Source organism: Syngnathus typhle, linkage group LG2, assembly GCF_033458585.1.
Source record: "Syngnathus typhle isolate RoL2023-S1 ecotype Sweden linkage group LG2, RoL_Styp_1.0, whole genome shotgun sequence".
Classification (NCBI taxonomy): Eukaryota; Metazoa; Chordata; class Actinopteri; order Syngnathiformes; family Syngnathidae; genus Syngnathus; species Syngnathus typhle.
The window spans coordinates 2,772,850-2,798,830 of NC_083739.1; the positions used below are offsets into that span (position 1 = coordinate 2,772,850).

Sequence of the window (25,981 nt, forward strand, 5' to 3'; positions counted from 1 at the left end):
TCCCGATGTGGCTTTCTCTTTGTTGCTTCAAGGACGTCGACGGGCAAGCGGCGGGCGGGCGGGCGACACGCACGCATGCACGCACGCACGCACGGACGGCAGTCCTTGTCATTATCCCGGCCGGCCGTTGTGACAAACTGTCGGTGAAATCACATTCTTACACAAACATCGATTTTTTTTTTTTGCCCTTCAATGGACAATTGGGTGGGCTTTTTTGTCTTTCCCAATAGAGGGCAAAGTGCTTTTTTCCGTCAGGGTCATTTCCAAGCCAGTATTATTTCAAATGGAAGCTGTGTTGCATTGAAATCCATCGTCCACTCCAGGACGAGAAAGTCAAGAGAATTGTGCGTGCAAGGTGAAATGAAATGAAGATTTTAATGCGGCGTGCTTTTCACTTCACTCGTTTGAGTGCCATCAACTACAATTTCAATTCCAAACTGCTTTTGATGAAGTGCGCAATTTTAGACAGGCAGCAAATTGCTCATGTAATTCTCTCTGAAAAATACTTAGTATATAGTACATAATAGTAGTATTTTTAGTATATCGCCTTTTTTCCTCCATAATTAACAATCAAAGTCTTCTCATAAAATTACTTTTCCTGAATTCGTGACCACTCTAGCAATTTAATGACCAGTTCCAAATCTTTCTGGGTTGTTATTAGCACTGATTAAACTCCCTCCATTTTTGAGCCCCTAAGCATCCAGACTGCAAATAAATGGAGCTTGTATGAATATGCCACTGGCGGCTCATTTAACTCCTTTTGTTTCCAGACAGAGACCCAGAGAAATCTATTGGAAAGTCATAAAGGCTTTTGTCAACATTTGGTGCTGCGGAGGCCAAAGGTGGACTGAAAGCCAATCAAGCTGATTCTGATGAAAGAAAACAAAATATACATCCAAACAAAGTCAACAAAAGCACAGATCATGGCAGTTTGTAAAAATACTCCACTCCGGTTTATTGATAGAGCACTTTTGAAAGAACCTCATCTGAAACAAAAGGCCTGACGGAGATGAGCTGGCCCTCAATCATAGCCGGCGATCCAAAAGGATAGCACGCGGATGGATAGCCGGCCGCTCCCTCCCTACCTCCCTCCCTCCGTTGTTCAACTTGTCATGCTCAGCTGTCTTGGTTGGGCCACATCAATTCAAACATTGTTTTGAGCTGACTGGCAGGAAGTCATAAAGCGGAAGAAAAAAAAAGAGAGCACAATAAGCCTCAGGTAATATTTTCCCCCTAATCTTAGGCTTTGCAGAGTCCCCCATGATACTGACAGACAGCACCTTAATCCCAACTACTCAAGAAAGTTTGAGACAACACCCAAGCCATTGTTGGAAGTTTGGGCTCCCTTATGCGTAAAAGCAAGCGTGCACTTAAGACACCACTTCTCCGCACAATTCCGCAGTGACAGCCGCACACAAATTCAGACCATTATCAGACCAGACCAGAAGCACACAAGGTATCCGAGCGGCTTCAACTGAATGTTGACGCTAATCAGAGCGGAGGAGCTTGACCTCAGATTCAGGTGGGGTAACCTGACACCATGGTTCCCATGTGGCCGCGTCAGAAGTGCCAAAGGCTCTTTGGCAGGCAGTCCATTTGTGCCGACCACAGATGAGATCGCAAAGGCGTCGCAAAGGTACTTTCCTTCATTTGAATTACTGTAGTAGGACTGACGTGTCATTACCTGTCACACGTTAAAAGCTTTGTTGCGACACCCGCTGCAGCTCAACTTGCCGCCTTACACCTACGTTCACATACAAGATTTCAGTCGCCTCTCTGCCCCGCGTGGACCTGAGGTCGCGTACGCTAACCAGTGATGTGACCGTGCCAGATGCTCTCCTCTGCCTCCCTCGCCAGCTGCGGTCCGTGTCCGGCCCGCTCGGTTCGCTGGCCTGACTTTAGCACGCTAAAAAAACAACACGAACCGACATTTTAGTTCCCAAATGGCTCACTCCAAGACAAGACATTCAGCGGTATCCAGCTAGCAGTGACTTGGCATCCAGCAGCTAGCAAGAACTTGATGCCGTCACTTGCTTTTCTTTCTTTTGTCTGTCATGTCAAGTCAGAGGTGCAAGCCACAGGCAACTTGCAATCAGCTCCAAACCTCCTAACCTGCAGGGGGCAGAGAAAGAGGAAAGTGTCAGCCAAAAGCAGGAGCCCAAGCCAATGAGCCCTGGAACTAAACTACCTACCTACCTACCTACGTATCTATATACTTCCTGTAGCCAGCCTGCATGGCATGGAGAGCAATCAACAATGTTTGGGAGCACTGGAACAAGCAACCAAAAGTCACTCCGCTCACGGTCAACACGCAACTGGTATGAAAATGGACATTTGTATCGATTGTTGAGGAACCTGAGCTATTGGAACGGTCAAATGAATTGAAATGGGAAATTTGAGTACTTGTTTGAAAGTTGAAGTAGGTTTTGTTTGAATTACAATGAGACACATGTTTATTTGTTTAAAGGTTATCAACCTGAAGTACAATCTACATGACAACCTTCATTGGGACCTAAATGGAATGTAAACTGGAACCCAATGAAAGGAAAACGAAATGAAGATTGGACTTGTCCCTTTGCATTCTTCAGAGCAGGCTTTTTTCAAGTTGAAGCAAGAACTGGGTGAAACATTGACAGAACTTGACATTGTCACACGCGCGCACACACATTCACAAGGTGGGAATCAAACGCGCGGTGTCGGCGGCACACAAGACGGGCAAGTGTAGCCAGCCCTCCACCCCATCAGCCGCTCCCTTGATGCTATCGCTAGCAATGTTCTGCCTGTTTACGTTGCTCGTTATTTGATGAGCTCATCATTCCAAATAGGTGTGTTGGAAGAGAGCCACATCTAGTCATTTATTCATTTTTTATTTGATCTAGCGAGTTAGCTTATCTTTTTTGAGCTAGCTTGTCTGTCCGTCCGTCCGTCCGTCCATGTATCTATTTATCCAAAGAGCAAATCTGCTAGTAACTAGCAGATTTTCTCTTTAGATAAATCTATCTATCTATCTACTACCAGCTAGTAGATGTGTACAGAGTTGTTTCTCAGACAAGCTTAAAATGGTGACAGGTGTATCTTGTTCCTTTCTTCTCTGCTGTTCACTTCAAACACGCTCCATGCAACCGCAATGCTCTCGTATCAGACAAGGCTTGCTCGATCACCTGCTCGTTTGCTGTCCCGTGTGCGCACGGAGCGCGGTGGTGCGTTTACGGGCAGTCGGAGAAATCAACGCCAACAAAAAAAATTACATCCAGCCTAGTTAAGACCATACCAAAGACTATGTATAAAAATGGGACCCATTGCCTCCCTACGTGTGTGACGATCATTGGGACTTAAAAAAAATATATATATATATTTTTTTTTTGTACCCATGTATAATCCGCACCCCAGATTTTAGGACAATAAATTAGTTAAATTTTGCGCACTATACACGGAAAAAAACGGTATACTAAAATGAGACTGTATTTTTTGGCCTTCAGTCATAGTTGTACATTTTCTCTCTTTTCTCAGTGTTTATTTTGCTTCCTCAATTTCATTTGGTTTTATGGAGGGATTTTGTCTGATAGCAAAGGGGAAGCTCGCTATTGTTTGTGTATTTGAATGTTCCGAATCAAAGTTGTCAATCAGTCCAAAAAAAAAAAAAAATCGTATTGACAAAACCCCAGAGAATGGTTTTGACTTGGGGTTTAACAAATAACTTGTCATTTTATGATTCTAATTCTGTCCGTTTTGAAGAGCCCAAATTTAGTTCCTTGACCTAGTAAGTGGCAAACCACTGTTGGATACACATTTCTGTTTTGCTTAGCTGAATTTAAATTCAAACGTAGCGCACACAGACAGTCATTAGTTTATTTCCAGTTGGCCTTGAGCCCGACCTGAGAGCATTTTACTCCCTCGGCTTGGCCATATTGTGTTTGTAGGATGAAATGCAGTCACCATAGCAACCCTTGGCGGACGGACGGACGGACGGACGGACGGACGGACGGACGGACGGACTGACGGAGAGAGCAAGCTTCTTTCTTTCTTTCTTTCTTTCTTTCTTTCTTTCTTTCTTTCTTTCTTTCTTTCTTTCTTTCTTTCTTTCTTTCTTTCTTTCTTTCTTTCTTTCTTTCTTTCTTTCTTTCTTTCTTTCTTTCTTTCTTTCTTTCTTTCTTTCTTTCTTTCTTTCTTTCTTTCTTTCTTTCTTTCTTTCTTTCTTTCTTTCTTTCTTTCTTTCTTTCTTTCTTTCTTCCTTTCTTCCTTTCTTTCTTTCTTTCTTTCTTTCTTTGTTGTGATCCAAGGCCAGAGTGCGAGCTCAGCCTTTCTGTGTTCTATTAGGGAAAAGGGCCGACGATCCTATTACCGCTCGAGTAATCTCACCGGGCCCGGCCAGACAGGACTTGGAAGGATTTCCCATCCAGCCCTCCCTCCCTCCCTTCGTCTCCTTTGCCCACTGACCCTCCGGACGGAGTCCATTTCCCCACAGCTCGGCCGCTCTCAACGGTGCTTTGAGGCGCACTGCGCACACGGGTGGTGTGGTGCGGTGCGATATGATGTGAAGAAGAAGCACGGAGCGGCAGGTTAAGGAAAGAGAGTCGACTTCTAGAGAGCGTACACTTCACCTCAGGTCTGCTGGTTGCTAGTTAGGACATCTTCTGTTTGCCTTGCTAACAGCCGTGACTTTTGGAAGTCGCGCATGCAAGCAAGCAAGCAAGCATGCAGTAACTTCTAATCTGGCCTGTTGCTGTTATCAGGTTGAATCCACCTGCTTGCTGGACGGTCGGTCGGTCGGTCGCCCTCAACCTGTAAGGATGACCATTCAAAAGCCAGCCAGCCAGCCAGCCAGTCATTCTGTTGTTTATGCTCCTTTGAAAAATGCCCTTTTGAACACAATGGTTTTGCTTTCTTGCAGCCAAGCTTTGAACCTTTTGAAAAAGTAGAGTGCCGCTTGTTCTTCCTTTTCATTCGTTCATGGTACTAGCATGCTGCGTAAGCCTGCGGGGAATCAATTCGAACTGGGCAGGGAGACTTTTTCAAAGACGTCCCGTGCAGTCTCAACTAGGGGTGTAACAATACATCGATACACATCGATTAATCGATATAATGCTCTACGATTTATTGGCATCGATGCTAAAGGTAAACATCGATTTATATCGCCGTGTTTGACCTCGGACATTAGAGGCGACTTTATTTTGAAATCCAGTTCATTGTTGCTTGCTTCCTCTTTCCGGGAGCAGTGCGCCCGGCGTTGTTGTGTTGTGAGCAGAGCAGGCACGTGAAAGGGGAGGCGACAACTAGTACGCGGCTCCTGGGCTGGTGCTATGGCTAGTGTCCAAAAAGACGAGGAAATTCCCTCCCCTTTAGGCTTCAAGTCATTCGTTTGGAAGCACTTTGGGTCCCAAAGAAAAGCTGGCTCAACGGACAAGACACGTGCAGTTTGTAAATCCTGCCATGCGCTGATCAAATATTCAGGGAGCACAAATCTCGCCGCACATTTAAAGAAAAAACACCACATCAAAGTTCAATGTTAAAGTAAGCAATTTGTATACTACAATACTCTTGTCATTTCCTAAATAAAGAGTTTGCAGTACCTTGTTGATTTTGCGTATGAATTGTTATAAATCAGGATATTGTTCTATATTTTTTATTTAAAAAAAAAGATCGATCGTAGAGCACTATATCGCGATATAGCAGGCTTTAAGATATAATATCGTATCGTAGTTCTTTATATCGATATTATATCGTGTCATGACAAAACCCGCGATTTACACCCCTAGTCTCAACCAATCAGTGCTTCTGTCAAGTCCATGTCTTGGGAAGAAGAAGAAGAAGAAAAACAACAACAACAAAAGATCAGTTGTCCCACTGACATCTTGTGCGGTGCCGAAATGGCAGCAGCCGTGTCAGATGAATGCGGCGGCCATTCCTCTTGTGTCTCGTTTAAATGCTCATTGAGCCTGCAAATATGATGGTATCTTAAAATGAAGGGCATTCATCAAATCTCCAGGCACTCAGGTTTCTAACCATGTATCAATCACATGACAAATCAGGGATGGATATTTTGGATGTGGAAGGGAAAAGTGGACCTCATGACAAATCCCCTTTAAGGCTTAAACCATCAAAGCCTTATAAGGCAGTGTTGTGTATAAGCCGAGCTTCACAGAACAATTAGTTCTGCCTTATCAGTAGTCTGTGACCTGCTCCTGTGCATGTCATTTGTACTGTCAAGCCAGCAAGCTGTTAGCGAGCGTTTGGGTGTTTTTGAGCATTGTAAAGTTGCTTTGAGAATTTTGGAATTGACATGTATAATATACAGAGATCTCTGTGCATCAACATGGCGTATTCTAATTTGGCAGACTGCTCCAAAGCTGGGAATTGTGGCAAAGCTATGGAGGACCAAAAATCGGTCTCAATTTCGACCTGCTCAGAGCGCATCAAAAGACTGGCGCAGCTGATCTCGTGCATTTCTGGTCAATTTAATTGGGGCACAGACGGACAGATATCAATGTCTGGACCTTGGGTACATCATCTTATGGCTGCTCTCAAAGATGTTGGCTGTGGCAGCCAGAGAGGAAGTGGACTGTCAGAGCCAGATGCCAATGCGAAACCCAGCGAGCAGTCCGACTGAGACATTGCGTAGCTGTGACGGTGACACACAATATAGAGACATGCCTGAAAGGTTGAGCCTAGCATTTGGAAGAAACAAAACGACAGGCCTGCAATTTGTGAAGCAGGAGCTTTCCAAATGATTGCACTTGGAAATGTTTACCGCCTTGGAAACGAAACTGTATCGGAGATGGTCATTCAAACCTTTTAGCATGTTCCGAAGAACCAAAAAAGAAGACAGACCAACAATGAGTGAAAAGGTGGCTCTTATCTGTTATTAAAACATTTTAGCACATTTGGAAGTAACAAAACAAGAGGCCGACAATTAGTGAAATGGTGGCTTTTTCAGATTTAACCTGACAGACGGCTTATTTTATTTTTTGACTTGAAAAGTTTATCATCTTGGAAATCAAAGTGAAGTTGGTCAGCCATCTTTCCCTGACCTTGTCATCCACTGACATTAGTTCAGTTCAGTTCCGTTTCGTTTCTTCACGCAATATCCAAGACATACAACATGATACAACCAACAATATTAGGCAGCTCGGTTCTTTATTTTTAATAAGGAGTATTTTGACCTGCTCTGGTGTTGTGTTTACTTCAAAGAATATTTTGCAGTTCACCATCCAGGAGTGCTGATATTTCTTTTCTTTCGATTGTCAATGCGTCATCTCTTTAGCTTGTTCCCTCTGCTGTCAGTTTATTGACTAGACTATCATTTTGTGATACAGAAGATGATTCCACTTGTGTTTGATATTGCCGAGGTTCCTCATTTCAAAAAAACGTGTCGATTCATGAGCTGGAACCTTTTTCAACTTCTTATTTTGAAGATCGTGTTTTTGGCAAAGATGCAAAGCGTGTAATGAATACACAGAGAAAAAGAAAGACCGTTATAGCAAAAGCGTCACATTTGCGTAACCGATGAGATTTTTTTTCATCAAACTTGTAATGAGTGCATTTGTTTGAAACTATTCCATGAACCAAGTCATCCCTCCGATGTTTGCCCACTTGAGCAAAGCCATTGTGTCCGCCGGTCGCTTAGCGACCGCCACAGTCTTGTATTCCGCTAAAACTCTTCAGAAATCATAATTGTGCTCCCGATTTTCAAAACAATCTCTGCCAGCACACAAGCAAATAAACAGAGGCTCGCTCGCACAGTTTGCTTGTTGAAGGAAGAATAACTTTACAACTATGAGAGGAGAACATGATGAGAAAGAGAAATAAGAAGACGCTTCACTACAGATGTGGAACTTGGCAAAGATGAAGGCTTTACTGTGTGGTCCTCCATATTTCATGATCACTCCTGAATCATTGGGGGGAAAAAATATTTTTTTTACGTTCCTGGCTCTATCTAAAGTGACATTTTTTGCTCAAGTTAAAATCCCAGGTGCCAGCTGGCTCCCAAACGTCACGTCAGAGCGCTGCGTTGGCTTGTCACCTTGACCTTGTGCTTGTTTGTCAACGGTGTTTTGCAGTCAGCCGATGGTTGTCCGGCCGGCCGGCAGAGAAAATGTCTCCGCTGCATTCGACTCTCAGATGTAGTGACAGGTGAACGGCGGGCGACGGGAGCTAATAGCATGGTACGTGCCGCAGGAGTCTTAAACTAAACGCCGCCTTCCTTTCAGTCACAGCGAGGCGAGGCGTGACGAGACGCGGGTGAGCGTCACAACGTCACAAACACGCTCCATGCGACCGCAATGCTCTCGTATCAGACGCTTGCTCGATCACCTGCTCGTTTGCTGTCCCGTGCGCGCACGGAGCGCGGTGGTGCGTTTATGGGCAGTCGGAGAAATCAACGCCAACAAAAAAAATTACATCCAGCCTAGTTAAGACCATACCAAAGACTATAAAAATGGGACCCATTGCCTCCCTGCGTGTGTGACGATCATTGGGACTTAAAAAAAAATAAAAAATAAAATAAAAAATTAAAAAAAAAAAAATACATTTTTTTTTGTACCCATGTATAATGCGCACCCCAGATTTTAGGACAATAAATTAGTTAAATTTTGCGCACTATACACGGAAAAAAACGGTATTCATCACTCTTACTATTGATTGTTTGAATTTTTGCCTTCTTGTTTTTATATTGTGTCGCGTACTTGTATGTCTATCGTGTTATGTGTCTCGTCACCGTGGGATAGAGAAAAACGTAATTTCGGTCTCTTTGTGTGTTGTGACATGTGGAGAGATTGACAATAAAGCTGACTTTGACTTTGACTTTGAATAAACGAGGGAAAAAGAACTAATGGATCATTTTCAGATATGTCACCCATCCAGGAAAGCACAAAACGTTCTGGGTTGGAATGTGGAGATTTTTGTGAGGATGTCACAAAATGAATTCATCAACGTTTGCGTTAGTCCTGTTTTTGCTTTGTGGAGTGACTTTTTGCCCTTTTGGACGTAATGAATGGCAACAAGCATGTAATGAGTGTGAAATAGCTCCCTAACAAGGGTGCTCTTTCTATACCGTACGCCATCAAGGTTTATCAAGTCATCCCGTGATAGACTCATGGCATCAGCGGAATGGAAAAAAAATTGTACAAGGTCGGGGGGCACAGGGACACAGAGACCTTTCTTTGGTGCCCCCCCTCCCCAACCACCAAATTCTCACCCTTTAGATGGCACTTGAATTCGAGGCAGGATTTGATGTCATGAGATTGGTTCCAATGCAAAACAGGACATGCTTAATTCATTCACTACTGTTAAAGACGCCAATGCACTGATAAGCTCATATGTAGCACCCCCTAGTGGAACATCGGTGTAAAAATCTAGATTGTGATAGCGTCCCTCACTTTGCAATACTACGTTCCGTCCGAGTTTCTCTCAGCGTTATTTGTAAACAATCAGGTTTCTTTCCAGTGGGATAATTGGTGGCATCATGTTGTTCCATGTAAGATTTAAAGCTCGGATTCTGCTTCGAGACTTAAATGCTGGCGTCAGTGCAGCAAGATCACATTTGAGAGATTAAAGTCTTACAAAACGTTTGTAAATATATGACGCAGGAGGCTGGACACGTGGGCAGAAATGAGAGCAATGGCGGAGGAAGAGGATGAAGGAGTGTGTGAGAAAACACATCGACTAACAATCATCGTAAAAGTGACAGCGAGGAAAATATGGAAGTGAAAAGGGAAGTTTTTATTTCAGAGTGAAAATGGGAGGGTGGGGGGGGGAGAATGATCATGGAAGAGTTAAGCAAAGCCAGTTGGAGATGATAGTGAAGGAAACCATGAAGAAAGGAAAGAGGATAAAGATGGAAATCGATCGATTATGTAGAAGAGGCCTATTCACTTTCCAATGTTCTTTTACGTTTGTTTGCATTATGATACTGCCTCTCAGTGGCCAAGGCGGGGATACCAGCATCACAATACATCTAGAAAATTCCTTATTAAAAGGACAAAGGCAAAAATGTATCTTTGTTTATTGACCTTTCCGTCCATTTAAGATAGAAAAGTGTTTTTAATAACAGGAACGATTCAACCCGTACCATTGTTTACTAAATGAGGACGCACAGACTACAAGACCCATAATGCACTACGCCACTTTTCTCTGACGTCATCGCACCGGGTGGTCAACTGCGCGGCGTGTGCGCGCTTTTGGAGCAGCAAGAGTGCAACATTGTTCCAGGTTTGTTGTCTCCTACAAACGTCACTTTTCAATCAGAGTTGACAACTTATTGAACTTGTGATGTGTGTTTAGCAAAATGGCTTCGTTTATTTTGGAGAAAGTATTAAGAGAACAAGCCCAAGTGCGCTCAGTGATTTATTTATTTGGCACCTTGTGTTGATGAGTGACAAGAAGTAGTGACGCTCGTGACGTAGTTTTGCACAGCTAGGTTCTTGCTGACAATGACTTGTTCGTCGCTCCTTTGGAGGAAAAGGAAGATGTCCTGCCCCCTCGAAGAAAACTTTTAGAAGTGAAAAGTCCGCTGATAGAAACACACGTTAATCAGCCTCCTCTCTGGTCTCATGTCGGTGCAGTGTGTGTCCTCACACAGCCTGCTGTCAGGACTCCGCGCCCCTCCGTAAACAGCCAATCACTGTGAGTATGCAAATGAGGCAAGACGCAGCCAGAGTGTGTTGTGGTAGATTGGAATCGAGCACTCGGTGCTCGACTGTGTGGTCTGTCTGTATGGCGAGTCTAGGAGATGTTGACTGAGCGGGCAGTAAAAGTTCGACTTGTACTGCATCCTTGCCTCCGTGTATTATTGGTGAAACAACCAGTAAGCAACCCACGCTTAGTGACAACACTACAACAGTGTAACAGAGCATAAAGCCACAACATGGTGTCAGAAGACGGAGTTACGGAGTAAGTCAAGGACAGTATTCAACACGTGTTGACCGAAGATAAGCGGCAAGCTAACGGGAGCTAACACAGCCGACATGGAGCAGTTCAGGCCACCGTCTCCGCTGATAATCACGGGGAACCTCGCTGAAAACTGGCGCAGGTGGGAGCAGCGTTTCCAGCTCTATATGGTTGCTTCTGGCGCGGTGGATAAAAATGAGGGGGTTAAAATTGCCATCCTGCTCCACACTGTCGGCGAAGAGGCGCTGGAAGTGTATAATACACTTGCCATTACCCCAGAAGGGGAGGAAGCAACGATGGAGGAAGTTTTGGAAGCATTCAGAGGCTACTGCAGTCCACAAAAGAACGTTGTTTTTGAACGCCATCAGTTTTGGTCACACACAATGTCATCAGGAATATCGGTGGACAGATTCATCACAGAACTACGTCAAAAGAGCAAGAACTGTGAGTTTGGAAGACATGAAGATGACATGATAAGGGATAAATTGGTGTTCAGCATTAGTGATACTCATCTGAAAGAGAGACTGTTACGTGATAATGCACTTACTTTACGCAGAGCAATGGAAACATGTAGATCAGCAGAACTCGCCAAGTCACAAATACAAGCGATGCAAGCGTCACCTGTTGTCCATGATGCCTCAGTGGATGCATTGAATAGAGCAAGAGTGCAAACACGCAGCTGGGACAAGAACAAACCAAGCTACAAGAAGCAGGTAACGACTGTGTGCCGTAAATGCGGAAACAAGCATGAGCCTCGTCAATGCCCAGCTTACGGCGCTGTGTGTCATAAATGTGGAAAAAATAACCACTTTTCAAAGGTGTGTAGGGGTGGCTATGAGAAAAATAGCCATTGTAAGACAAAGACTGTAAACAATTTAGAAAAAGAAATGGACTGTTTATACATAGGCATGATTGGAAATGGAACCAAGAAATCAGCACACCAAACAAGGGACACTGTATGGCACGAAACAGCCACGATCAGAGGTGTTGCAATCGACTTCAAGCTGGACACTGGTGCTGACGCTAATGTGCTGCCCAGGCAGCTATACCAACAGCTACCAGGTCCCGTTCAGCTGCGTCCAACAAAGACTGTGTTGATAGCTTTTGGAGGGGCACGCCTGACAGCAGATGGTGTTGCATCTTTAGAATGCAGAACGTCTAAACGCAAGGCTGTGCTGGACTTCCACGTGAGTAGCCAAGCAGACAAGCCAATTCTAGGAGGGGAGGCTTGTGAAGAGCTGCAACTGGTGAAGAGAATGGGGTCGCTCGCGGCAAAGGCTCCACAACAACAACAACCGCCAGCCACCAAAGAGGAGCTACTACTAAGATATGCTGATGTATTCACAGGATTGGGGGAATTTCCTGGAGTTCATCACATACACGTTGACCCCAGCGTCACTCCTGTGATTCACGCATGCAGGAATGTACCCCTCTCCATCATGGATGCGCTGAAAGTGACAATCAAAGACTTACAAAACAGAAAAGTGATAACACCGGTGAATGAACCAACAGAATGGGTGAACAGTCTTGTTGCCACTAAGAAAAAGAACGGGTCGCTGAGGGTGTGTTTGGATCCTTGCAACCTGAATGAGGCAGTCAAGCGCCAGCATTACTCCATTCCTACTCCTGAAGATGTGCGCAGCAGACTGGCTGGAAAATCCATCTTCTCCATCTTGGATGAGAAGGATGGGTACTGGCAGATCAAGCTAGATGAGCCATCATCTAAGCTCTGCACCTTCAACACGCCGTGGGGACGCTTTCGCTTCCTCAGGCTACCATTTGGGATTAAGTCGGCCAGTGAAGTCTTTCAACAAAAGAATTGTGAGACCTTCGGCGACATTCCAGGTGTGTACGTCATAGCAGACGACATGATTAAAGCAGCATCATCAGAGCAAGAACATGATGAAATCCTGCAGAAAGTAATGGAGAGAGCAAAGTCTGCCAATGTGAAATTTAACAAAGAAAAAATCCAGTTCAAAGTGAACACAGTAAAATATATGGGACACATCATCACGGCAGCAGGACAGAGGGCTGATGACGCCAAGACCACAGCATGCAATGACAGTGGCAATCTCAATGAGAACCCTTGTGATGAGAGAGTTGTGTATGCCTTGGAAGCCACAGACGCGCTGAGTAGCGAAACACTTAGCCAGCTGAAATCAGCAACGGCAGCGGATGGCGTGTTACAAGCTGTATGTGAGAAACACTTGAAGGGTTGGCCCATGAAAAAGAAAAGTCTGGACAGTAAACTACACAGTTACTGGCCAATGAGGGACAATATCAGCATCGTGAATGACATTGTGATGGTCGGAGACAAAATCATAATACCCGAGTGCTTCAAGAGAGTGATTTTGGAGAAGCTGCACCTTGCACACCAAGGCGTGCAGCGTACTAAAGCTAAAGCGAGAAAAGTCCTTTACTGGCCTGGCATGACACGAGACATAGAGACAATGGTGGAAAAATGTGTGCAGTGCCAGCAGCTACAGCCCAAACACCAGGCTGAGCCACTAATTCCACACCAGGTTCCTGAACTGCCATGGATGAAAGTTGGAGCTGACATCTTCGAGCTGCATGGTCAGTCATACCTGCTGTTGGTGGATTGCCTGACAAAATATCCAGAAGTGCTCAACCTGACTGATAAAACAGCTCGCACGGTGATTCAGAAGATGAAGTCTGTCTTTGCCAGACATGGGATACCCAAGGAGGTAGTGAGTGATCATGTCCCATTCGCCAGCTATGAGATGCAGTCATTCGCAGCTTCATGGGAGTTCAAGCTCACACACTCCAGCCCAGGTTTTCCCTCTTCGAATGGAATGGCGGAGCGGGCCATTAAGACAGTAAAACACGCGCTGAAGAAAGCAGTGCAGACTGGCACTGACCCACATCTAGTGTTGCTGTCGCTGAGAAACACACCGGTGACAGGACTAAACCTGACACCTGCACAAATGTTGATGGGTAGAGTCCTGCGCAGCACACTTCCATGTTCCAGTGCTGTGCTGAAACAGTCATCCCCACAGCATATTCTCGAAAGAATACAGGACTTGCAGTCCCGGCACAAGCAACGCTACGACCAGCGTGCAAAGCAACTGCCAGTGCTGACCCCAGGAGACACGGTACACATGCAGACGCGACGCGGCTGGGAGCCAGCGGTTGTCATCAGGCAGCGAGATGAACCACGCTCCTACACTGTACAGACGCCGGCAGGGAGGACACGCAGGAGGAACAGGCGACATCTGAGGAAGATACACCCAAGCCTGTTCAAAGACTCTCACCCTGATGAACATTTGGACTCTGAGTTTCAACATACTCAGGCTACTGCAACAGTGGACTCACCACCACTGGAACCGGTACCACGCAACCCTAGTCCTGTGCCTGTGGACGGCATGCCCACATGCTATACCAGGAGTGGCAGAGCAGTTAGGCGCCCTGCCAGGTACACTGAATGACAAAGTGATGTTGTTACTCCATGTTAAGAAAGAAAGAGATGGAGAAATTAAAGTGTGGATGTTTTGTGTTTATCGTGGAGTGTTATAAACTGTTATAGGTTCGAAAGAAAAAAAAAAAGAAAAAAGATTGTTGAAAGCCATTTGGGTTGTTGAAACATGATTTGTTTGTAATTGATATATGCATGTCAAAATTGTGATCAATGTTGATACCAAAGAGTTAAGGTAACCGATACTAGATAAGCTACTTCTCAGTTGGAAAAGAGGGATGTGGTAGATTGGAATCGAGCACTCGGTGCTCGACTGTGTGGTCTGTCTGTATGGCGAGTCTAGGGGATGTTGACTGAGCGGGCAGTAAAAGTTCGACTTGTACTGCATCCTTGCCTCCGTGTATTATTGGTGAAACAACCAGTAAGCAACCCACGCTTAGTGACAACACTACAACAGTGTATCAGAGCATAAAGCCACAACAGACAGGAGGTTGTCACGAGCTCTACACGTCATTTTGAAGCAACGAAAACAGCAGAGTTATCAGAGCTACGTGATAGCAGTCAAATCACACACCCCTCCGGCCAGCAGACGGCTGTCACGAGCATAGAGACGGAAGAGGGAGCATCCACAGACATAGAATTGGCGGACGCTTTATCTGCTTACGAAGACCTTCCTCAAGAATCAATAAAAAAAGTCAGAGGTATTTCTTATTTTTATTCTTTTCATTCTATGTCATCGTTTAAATGTTTTTTTTGACGGTATTATAACGATTTAACTGTTTTTTAATATCTACTTCTAGTTAAGCGTTGTGGAACGGGACTGCTTCAAAGAGCGAGAAAGAGCAGACGCGCAGCCTTCTACTCAACTACTAAGGAGCCTGAATCGACAAACGAGAGCTATCACCATAAGACAAGGCGTGCTATAAAGTGCAGTGGTAACTGTGTTTACAAAAAACGGCTACAAGAATGTTTTAAGGTAATACGTATTTTGACAGATTTAGCTCAATCAAGATAGGTCTGATTTTTTTTGTGTTGTTTATATTGTAATTTCTATCAAAAAGAAAATACAATGGATCAGGCTAACCTTACGTCAGCAGAGTCGGATTTCTTAACAAACATTGACGAATTAGATTTACAGCTACTTTGTGATACACCTGAGCTAGATTTGTCAAACATTAACAATGATTTGCCGTCAACCACTGCTTCTACAAGCCAAATACCAGGATTTACCTCTCTGTATCGATCAACAAGATTTTAGTCAAGGCTATTCACTTTTTGTCTTTAATTTAAGTCAAGCAGATGATTCCGGGGCTTTATCGCCCGTGAATAATGGTGTTTTAAGATTAGATTTGCGATTTCGTGTGCCTCTCCCACATACAGCCACACTTATTATTTACGCAGTTTATGATTCCCTTATTGAGATTAATGCCAAAAGGGAAGTGTTGATGGACTATTATTAAAAAATATGAACGGTCGTGAATTGGATTTGATTATGACCCGGATGCAAAGGGCGTTGTTTGGTGGGGTTTACGCGTCAGACGAGCTAGCTGACGTCAGAGACAAGCCCCCCAGATATTATATTGTTAACACCCACCCACGCCACATGCCGGGCGAACATTGGCTCGCTTTGACTTTAGAATCTGATGGTTCGGCCACATTCTTTGATCCTTTCGGTCTGCCACCAGACAGTCCTTATTACCCGTCAAGTATATACAGATTTCTGAAGAAGTATTCTAATCGTTTGGAATACCATAACGGACAACTCCAACATGAATTGAATGACACCTGTGGTCAACATTGTGTGTACTACTTGTCGCAACGGGGTTGGGGGCTGACCTACAATGACGTCATGAAGCATTATCATCCCGACCCTCTGGATAATGACTCGATGGTTATCGATTTTGTCAAGAAATGTCGAAGACCGGATCGGCTGTGTGGCGGGCAAATATCATGTTCATTACACAAATTTAAAGAATGTCATTGTCTGAAACCGTGTTAATGTTTTATAAAATCTCTTTTATTCAATAAACATTGTTAAAGAGAGTTACAGAGTCATTTGTTTTTTTTCCAGTAACAGCATTAGCGTATCTAACATTTTAATAACTAACCCACTTTACTACCGGTGATCTGTTTTTCCTTTTTCTCTCTTTTACGCTTACATGTTTTGCGTGAGAAACATCATCATCTTCATCCCTAGCGTATTTCAAGCGTTTGAAATCAGCACGAGCAGAGGGGTTGGAAATGCTTGATTCAGGCAGGTTTAGCTGTGCTAATGTACGCAGAAATTCTGTCCAGCCAGCCGGTTGAGCGGCTAGTTTCTTACCGGCTACAATTAAATGTTTTATCAAATCGCTCATGTGTGAGCCCTTGACAGTTTTCCCTCTAAAAATAAATTCGCTTAGCGGCGTCCATCTTACATCTTCGGCCGATAATTTCTTTAGCACATAGGAGGCGCTGCGACGATAACGCGGCCCCATGGTGTCCAAAATATCAGCCCAATCTTCATCTGTCACTTTTGGGGGCGCTTTCCCTCCCTCTTCAACAACCCTCTCGTCATTACGAATCGTAACAGGAATCTGCTCAGAATCTCTTTGTTTGATCAAACCCATATAACGCTGCATCAGGGATTGATAAATTTTGATCTTTTCATATTGATTTAAATTTTTATTATCCAAAACCTGTTTCATCTCCTCATCCAGAGAATACTCGGCGGTGTCCCGAATAGTAGGGGCTGGCTTATTGAGCCTCTCGAGCTGGTAAGGGGAGATCAGGAACATTTTCTGCGCCGTTTTCAAACTCATTTTATTATTTGTTCATAAAACCAGTAATAACGCTCCCCAGAACAGGTGCGAATGCCGCTAATAAAGGCAATATGAAACCACCTTTCTGAACTAACACAGCTCTTTTCTTTTTCAGAGTATTTTTTTTATCAGCTAGAAAGCGGATATTTTTCTTCTGCTTTTTTAGTTTTTTATAAAGTTTTGATTTTAAGGGTAGATGTCCTTTTAAAAGATTCAGAGCAATCTCGCACAATGCCTTCACTAAACTAGCAGGACTTTTGAGGAGTAAATGTTTACGTTTGGCCGGCTTCGATGTAAACAGAGACTTGAGTAACAACGCATTTGTTTTTAAAAGCTTTGTCATCGTTTTATTGTTTGGGGATATAAACTACAGGCCACTGGCTAGGTAGTACACCTGTACGTAGTCTATATTGTTCTGGGCATGAAGGTGTCAGATCAATCAGTAAATACCCATGCGGCTCTTTTGTTGCATCCTCAAAAGATTCCAAGAAGAACTTCCGGTTGCTGGGGCAGATTTGATTCGCCAAAACATTCACTTGCATTTTATCACGGGGATTTTTGAACAGAATCAGATAATTACTGTTTAAACTGATAGTACGACTGAATTTCCCTTGATGGAATACATTCTGTGTTAGCATTATAACGCTTAAATTTTTATGATGTCTATATTGCGTGAATATTCGAACCACTTCCTGATTATCCGAAGCTTGGAAGATGATGTCGTCCAGAACCAGTAGGTGGTGCTGCTGCGGCGGGAACAGCTTCTCGTCATCAAAAGATTCAGGCAGCCCCTTGATAAAAACGATGTCTTTATTCATGTTTTTGAGCTCATCGTACATTGGTTGATATGAAGTATAAACCCAGACAATATTATCAGGTTTTTTTCTCATAACATGTTCAAGATTTCCTATAACATTTTAAACAAAAAACGTTTTGCCACAACCTGAAGGCCCCGCTATTAACGATGAGAAAGGGAGTTCTAATCTAGGGTCAAATTCAATCTGGTTAAAAGCCATTTTCAATAACCAAATGGTTCAGTGTGGCCTTGATTGAGCAATCTTCTTTTGTCGTAGACTACACGAAGCCATTTGGAAAATGATGTGTTTCTGAGATGAAACCCTCTCTTATTGCGAACAATGCCATGTTGGGGTGCGTAAAGCACGTCTGAGACTGCACCTGCTGTGTCGATGTACCCCTGAACCAAATCGAGCATGCTGTCAAGATTGATGCTCTGACCGCTTTCGTGAGTCTGTGTGATACCCTTTACCTTCATGACGGTGCGGTTTGTCGCCCTTGTCTTGTAAGCATATGTTTTAGGCCCTGCTGAGACAAATTCTGAAATGCTGTCGTTCGAAAGCTCATCTGTCAAATCACCCAGATAATCCCCTAGCGGGAGGACAGTTTCGCCAGGTTTGACCGTGTACACGAGACTGTCTGTGTCAGTGTAAAGAACGCGCGTCTGTAAAATTTCTAGATAGTTGTACATTTTTAGACGTGCATAAGCAGTTGTGAAACATGCAGCCGCCACGTTTGATGTTTTTGAGGCCGGTATCTCATTGTTTACGTTGAAACAATATTGTACAACCGAAAGCTTTTCGCTGATAAAGTGGAAAAATTTCACATCGTACAAACCGGAAAACAGAAGATCAAAAAACTCCTCAGATTTTGTCACAATTTTTGTGTTTGTCATGTTCTCACGCTGGGCTAGTTTTCCCCATAGATTGTTTAGACAAAGTTTCGAAACCTGACGTTTCCCATGATTTACAGCAATTTTGGAAGGGTCCAGTTGGATACCCTGATGAATCGCGTAGCTCTGTATGTAATTTTCTCTATCAGCTTGATTGACCGCATGCGCTGGATAGCCTGAAGATTCCTGTTTACCTTTTAGAAATGTTCGCATGTAATCACGGAAAATTGTGTCGCTCGCTCTTGTGTAATGCCATACTTCTGTAATATCAGCAACAGTGTAGCCAAGATCAAGTGCCTTAACAAATTCAGGAGTTGTCCAAACACCTGTTAACGATCTCTGCTCATCATTATGCGTACAAGCTGTCTGCTGGTTGTTATGCTCAGCGCATGTACGACACAGTGTGAAGACAAGTTTACCTTTAGCTGTTTTGAAAGGTAAAACAGGAAAATACAAACCACGAGGTGGATTAACGGTAGCGCTTATGAAACCGAAATACAGTCTTGGGTCTTTAAAATCACCGTGGATAATCGTTGGATGACCAATAGGGTAGATGCCTGTACTATTAATGAAAGGATATAATGATGTGACATCGACGTACAACACCTTCTCGTCAGCTTCTGCCGTGTATCTTAAAACAAACGTGTTTGTTCGACCTCCGAAAAGAGCCTGCCTTGGTTTGAGAGGTGTAGGAAATTTGGCTTTTTTCAGGAATTCCTTAACCTCTGTGTTCAATTTTTTCATTTGCAACCATTCGTGCTCCCACATAATTACAAGGTGCACATCTTGTTTAAGCTGCAGTTCCTGAATTTTCTTTTGGGTGTTGTCAAACCTTTCCTGAAAGGGGCGTTTTGTTGTTGGACATATATTAGAGAGGTTGTAGCATTCTGGGCAGCCATGGTGATAACAACCAAAATACTCAAAAACTATTTTCACTCCCCCAATTTCAGAATACCCGTCTATAGTGTAGTTATCGATCTTAACTTCTCCCCCGTTCAACGCGTGTCTAATGTGGATATTTTGACTATGCATGACCCATTGCAAGTATTGAATAGAATCGTGTGAGAAAGCTTTGTACTGTCGCATGTAGTTGTCTGAAGGTGTAATAGCTAGTGTTTCAGGAGTTAGGAAATTAGTGCGAAAAACTTTCATGCAAGCCGAGGCTATTGTGACGGCGTTGAAAGGGTCTGTTCTCAACTTTTAAAAGCGTGTCTCTTGAAAGGCTTACACAAATTGTTAGTGCGGCTAAACAAACAACATGTTTACTCGACCCTCTTCCAGCCAAACTACTTAAAGAATTATTTCAAATTTTAGGACCGTCCGTCTTAAATATAATCAATCTGTCTGTCTCCTCTGGGATAGTGCCAACAGCCTTTAAAACCGCTATCATTAAACCGTTACTTAAGCGACCAAATCTTGACCCGGACTGTCTCAGTAATTATAGGCCAGTTTCAAACCTCCCATTCATAGCAAAACTTCTTGAAAAAGTAGTAGCGCAGCAGCTTATTGATTACATGGTCGCCAATAATCGATACGACACTTTTCAGTCTGGTTTTAGAGCTAATCATTCCACTGAGACAGCACTTGCGAAAGTGACTAATGATCTCCTCGTAGCTATGGATTCAAACATTTCGTCTGTACTGTTACTACTCGATCTTAGTGCTGCCTTCGACACTGTAGACTTCGATATTTTATTAGGGCGTCTTAAAAGTTGTGTTGGTATTTCAGGGTCAGCACTAGGCTGGTTCCATTCCTATCTATCAAACAGGACGCACCGAGTGGTCCATGGCAATGCGTCCTCGGAGCTCTATAATGTTACATGTGGTGTCCCACAGGGATCGGTTCTCGGACCAATTCTTTTTAATATTTATATGATTCCGCTTGGGGACATAATACGTAAATATAATATTAGTTTTCAATGCTATGCGGATGACACCCAATTATATATGCCGTTATCGATGACAGATCCGCGGGATTGTTGTAATCTTGAGAAGTGCCTTGCGGAGATCAAGCAATGGATGTCTCTCAACTTCCTTCGTCTTAACCCAGATAAAACTGAGATGTTGATAATTGGTCCAGCTCGTTATCAACACTTATTCAAGGAAACCGCTATAACTATAGATAACCGTACTATCACTCAAAGCGATACTGTAACTAATCTCGGGGTAATATTTGACCAAACTCTCTCCTTTCAAAAGCACATTAAGAATATAACCAGAATTGCGTTTTTTCACCTTCGTAATATTGCAAAGATTCGTCCGATCCTCTCGACCGGTGATGCGGAAACTATTATACATGCGTTCGTCACGTCGCGCCTGGACTACTGTAATGTACTATTTTCGGGTCTTCCTAAGTCCCGCATCAAAAGTCTACAGTTAGTACAAAATGCCGCTGCAAGGCTGCTCTCTCGGACAAGAAAATTTGATCACATTACCCCAATACTAGCCAACTTACATTGGCTTCCGGTCCATTTAAGATGTGACTTCAAGGTTCTTCTATTAACCTATAAATCGCTGCATGGCTTAGCGCCTTCATATCTCGTCGACCTAGTTGTTCCTTATGTTCCGTCTCGTAACCTTCGTTCGCAAAACGCTACCCTTTTAGCGACACCGAGGGCTAAGAAAATGTCTGCAGGCTCTAGAGCATTTTCTATTCGGGCTCCAGAGCTTTGGAATGCCCTACCAATGGATATTAGGACTGCTACCTCAGTAGAAACATTTAAGACACGTTTAAAGACACATTTCTATGACATGGCCTTTAACTAACCTGTAGTGGCCGATTCGGCTGGAGTTTGTTTTCTCTCCCTCTCCACCCCCTCCCTCCCCCCTCCCCGGCCGGGGAGGTGGTTAGGTGGTACCCATGCTGACAGCGGCTATCTGGATTCTCGTGGCCAATTCAGGATAGGGGAACTGCAGCTCAACCTCCTCGAAGAGCACTGCCAGGACAATTGAGGGCTCCTTTCGGCAGCCCTCTGCTGTGACATGGACATCCACTTTTTATTTAATTGATTTTCATGTTGTATCATTTGTGCCCTCTCTGCATCCATTTCAACCTGGTGATCCTGAAAGGGGGATCCTTCCATCTGTGGTCCCTTCTCAAGGTTTCTCATTTTCCCCCTGCTAGGGGTTTTTAAGTTTTTCCTTGCCCTTTTGGGAGCTTAAGATCAGGGGATGCTTTGAGAATAATTGTCAATTTCTGTCTATGTGAAGCCCTTTGAGACTGCTTGTGATTTAGGGCTATACAAATAAACTTGACTTGACTTGACTTGACTTGTTCTTGTAGCCTCAAAATACTCGCTCCTGAATTTCTCACATCCTTGCATTAGCAAATCAACATCATTCTCACAGTAGGTTAGCGCCTGTTTCGCAAAATCAAACACATCGTTAGCTTGTTTGACATACCATTCATCAAACTTTGCACGTTGCGAGGGTGACATTTGTTCGACATTGTAGTATGTAGGCTCAGGGTGACATCCTACGTAGTTCAAATGTTCTAAAGAGCTAAATTTATGTGGGAAACAACCCTTTGATTTGTCTTCAAGCCCCAGGGCCTTAGGCATCGCACTTAGCGGCATCGTTAAGAATGACAATGAGTCGATATAACGAGATTTTGTGTCTAAATCGACGAATGATAGAACCTTACTCCCTTGCATCAGAATGTCAAGTTTGATACCTAATTCAAGCATTCTCTTTATCAAGATGTAGGAATCAAAACCTCTCGCGTTATGTGCAACAAATGTCGTTTGTTTAAACCGGGGGTTTCGAAAAAATGTGAGGAATTTGTCAACACAGTCTGTCCCAAACCACTGTTTCGTCAGTCTATTTGATTTACAACAGATAAGAAAGGGGTTGTGTAAACCATCTGCATCTACATAAGTTTCAAAATCATAGTAGACTACATTTTTGCAAGGCGGTTGAGGCTTGATGGGCTGCATGTAACACAGGTGAGGGTTTAGTAAGACATTGTCATTTTGGTCTAAGATCTCACTACACACGGCGCATCTTTTCACGGGGCAGCGATGTTTAGCACCGGTACCATCAGCTTTCACATAATATTGGAGCCCGCATTGCAAGCACTTTTTGTATGTGGTGCAGTTACTCACACGATTCGTCGCTCGGAACTCTTTATGTTTGGCAAAGCATTCTTCATTACGACAAGATTTGTTACAATCAGGGCAGATAACATGTTTAAATCGTCGTTGTTTACAACGAGGATCGAGACAAATGTTACAGTGTCCCTCACATTGATGGCGTTGCCAATTTTCATGCCCTCTGTAACAATATCTGCAAAAATATGCATACCCCATGAATGCCTCTATCGTTTTCACACCGTAGTAATGATTCTCGAGGTGCAAAACAAATAAAGTGTCTTCGTCTGTTTTAGGGTAATGTGTGTCGAAGAAAGTCATGGGGCGGCTGTCTTCTTTTCGATACATGACAGTTATTTTCCGTCTGAGAACTTTTTCAAATTTATGTACATCCCCCAAACTCACAGGTGTTTGACAATCTAAACCCACACTCTGATGCAAAAGTCTGGCTTGTCTTACGGCTTGTTTTGATGTTAGCGTGTCATTTAGCAGATAGGTTAGTGAAAGAGCAAAGCATAGATTGTTGTCCTTATTACGAGGTATGTACAGATGTCGTTTTTTACGCGTCAAAATCTCTTTGTTGGTAGTGTTCATCAGTCGACGACGCATTCCACCACGGATCGGTTTGACTATTTCGACAATAAGCTCTAAATTCTCATCAGCTAGAAGCTCTACATTTGATTGAGCTAGACGTTCAAGCAGATCTGATACATTATCACGTATAGTGTTTATGTCGCTTTTTTGCGAATAAACGTGAGCCCTATCATTTCCAGCTACTAACTCGATTTGAATCACGTCACCTCTCTGTGTTTGCATATCAACCTCTCGCAAGACTTCATCTATTCTATCCTCAATCTGTAGGTAAAAGGTTGCAAAATCATTGCTGTTTGCTTGTGATGGTATATTCAAATGCCGCCTTATCTCAATATTATTGAAATGCGGTCTATTTACTACAACAGAGCCGCCGCGCTGATTAGTTATTACAGAAGCATTGTTGTTGTTAGATTGGTGGGCTATGTCTTGAAACGCTGGTGCGTTGTTGTCAATAACATCTATTTCGTGATCGATTATAACAGAGCAGTTGTTAGGCTGAAATGATGGTGGCATGTTACCAGTTATTACAGAAGCATCTATCTCATGATCTACAGGGTTAACGGTCATTCGGTCAATCAGAGGCTGCGTATTTAGATTTTGGATCATGTGTAACAGTTGAGCAGGAATATCTGGACTGTTGCGCCCACTGTTACCGTTAGCTTGGTTGTTTAATTCTGCTATCATGTTTAGCAGTTGTGACGGTATTAGTGTAGGACTTTGGCTACCATCATTCCGGTTTTGACTGTTTAGCTCGTTTACGACAGCTTGTAAGTGGGCCTGAATATCAGGACTGTCTGTGTCTCTCCCTTCCTGCATGGCATTGTTTACAATGTTGACCAAATCTGGTATTTGGCTTGTAGAAGCAGTGGTTGACGGCAAATCATTGTTAATGTTTGACAAATCTAGCTCAGGTGTATCACAAAGTAGCTGTAAATCTAATTCGTCAATGTTTGTTAAGAAATCCGACTCTGCTGACGTAAGGTTAGCCTGATCCATTGTATTTTCTTTTTGATAGAAATTACAATATAAACAACACAAAAAAAATCAGACCTATCTTGATTGAGCTAAATCTGTCAAAATACGTATTACCTTAAAACATTCTTGTAGCCGTTTTTTGTAAACACAGTTACCACTGCACTTTATAGCACGCCTTGTCTTATGGTGATAGCTCTCGTTTGTCGATTCAGGCTCCTTAGTAGTTGAGTAGAAGGCTGCGCGTCTGCTCTTTCTCGCTCTTTGAAGCAGTCCCGTTCCACAACGCTTAACTAGAAGTAGATATTAAAAAACAGTTAAATCGTTATAATACCGTCAAAAAAAACATTTAAACGATGACATAGAATGAAAAGAATAAAAATAAGAAATACCTCTGACTTTTTTTATTGATTCTTGAGGAAGGTCTTCGTAAGCAGATAAAGCGTGCGCCAATTCTATGTCTGTGGATGCTCCCTCTTCCGTCTCTATGCTCGTGACAGCCGTCTGCTGGCCGGAGGGGTGTGTGATTTGACTGCTATCACGTAGCTCTGATAACTCTGCTGTTTTCGTTGCTTCAAAATGACGTGTAGAGCTCGTGACAACCTCCTGTCGGCCGGAAGGGGGTATGATTTGACTGAAATCACGCTGCTCTGATGGTTCTGCCTCCAAACCAGTCTGTATCAGTGGATTTTTTAGCCTAGTAGCAGCCGCCACGAGATCTGTTACACACATAAAAAACAAAAAAAATCACCAACTAATAGCATTTTATTAACGTAAATGAACAGTTGCCTTACCGTAGTCTGATTGTGTTAAATAAACTCCGCTAAAGTCGTCGTCAAATACTGCGTGCACGTCAGCAAACACAGTTATATCTGCATGACATTACATACACATTACATCATGTTTATATGATAACCTCAGTGTATTATTATTATTATTATTATAACAGTATCATTAATAACATGGCTTACCTTTAAACATCTCGAAACAACTTTTTGACGCTCTCTAACTTTGGACGCTCTCCAACTTCTCCGTTCAGAGCTCATCTGCTGGCGTGTCTTCTCAAAAAACAATCAATAGCCCCACCTTAAATACACTAACATTAAGTCCACCCCTCCTCTCTAAAAAACACCTATAGACATCCCCCAACACTACACCTCTCCATCTCAATTTTTTCCTGTGCGAATGTCGCCATCTCGTGTTATCTTAGTGAGACTGCAGCCCCTCCCCCTAAAACACCTGCACCCTCTCCCCCTTGACACTTACAGCCCCTCCCTTCGTGGTATCTGCACTTCATTTGCATAACAATAAAATCATGTCCAAATGTCGCCATCTAGTGTTATCTTAGTGACACTGCACCCCCTCATTTGCATAACATTAAAACCAATGGATAAGTGCATACTGTGCAGCCACTAATTTGCATAACATTGAAATCAATAGATAAGTGCATACTCTATTTGTGTGTGTGCTCCCTGAATATTTGATCAGCGCATGGCAGGATTTACAAACTGCACGTGTCTTGT

At 43.4% G+C, this 25,981-nt stretch overlaps 2 protein-coding genes across 3 annotated transcripts; one reads left to right on the forward strand and one right to left on the reverse strand.

The window, feature by feature from the left end:
- The first annotated feature begins 10,713 nt into the window (after positions 1-10,713).
- LOC133150064 (uncharacterized protein K02A2.6-like) lies at positions 10,714-14,704 on the forward strand. Its single transcript, XM_061272353.1, has 2 exons — positions 10,714-11,328; positions 11,441-14,704. Exon 2 carries the CDS (start codon positions 11,445-11,447, stop codon positions 14,328-14,330), a length of 2,886 nt encoding a protein of 961 aa, XP_061128337.1. The 5' UTR covers positions 10,714-11,328; positions 11,441-11,444; the 3' UTR covers positions 14,331-14,704.
- A 6,342-nt stretch (positions 14,705-21,046) lies between these two features.
- LOC133149876 (uncharacterized) lies at positions 21,047-25,682 on the reverse strand. 2 transcript variants are annotated; one of them, XM_061272074.1, is made up of 4 exons: positions 25,430-25,682; positions 25,253-25,330; positions 24,851-25,177; positions 21,047-24,751 (listed from the first exon to the last, which is right to left on the reverse strand). In XM_061272074.1, exon 4 carries the CDS (start codon positions 24,480-24,482, stop codon positions 22,005-22,007), a length of 2,478 nt encoding a protein of 825 aa, XP_061128058.1. In that variant the 5' UTR covers positions 24,483-24,751; positions 24,851-25,177; positions 25,253-25,330; positions 25,430-25,682; the 3' UTR covers positions 21,047-22,004. The 2 variants fall into 2 exon arrangements, with proteins under 2 accessions (XP_061128058.1, XP_061128059.1); XM_061272075.1 differs by having other exon boundaries at positions 24,858-25,177; positions 25,253-25,682.
- Positions 25,683-25,981: the final 299 nt, after the last annotated feature.

What these genes read in the sequence shown, in the direction of transcription:
- LOC133149876 (XM_061272074.1), bottom strand. Translation starts at nt 24,482, where the DNA reads ATGGATCAGGCTAACCTTACGTCAGCAGAGTCGGATTTCTTAACAAAC.
- LOC133150064 (XM_061272353.1), top strand. Translation starts at nt 11,445, where the DNA reads ATGGAAACATGTAGATCAGCAGAACTCGCCAAGTCACAAATACAAGCG.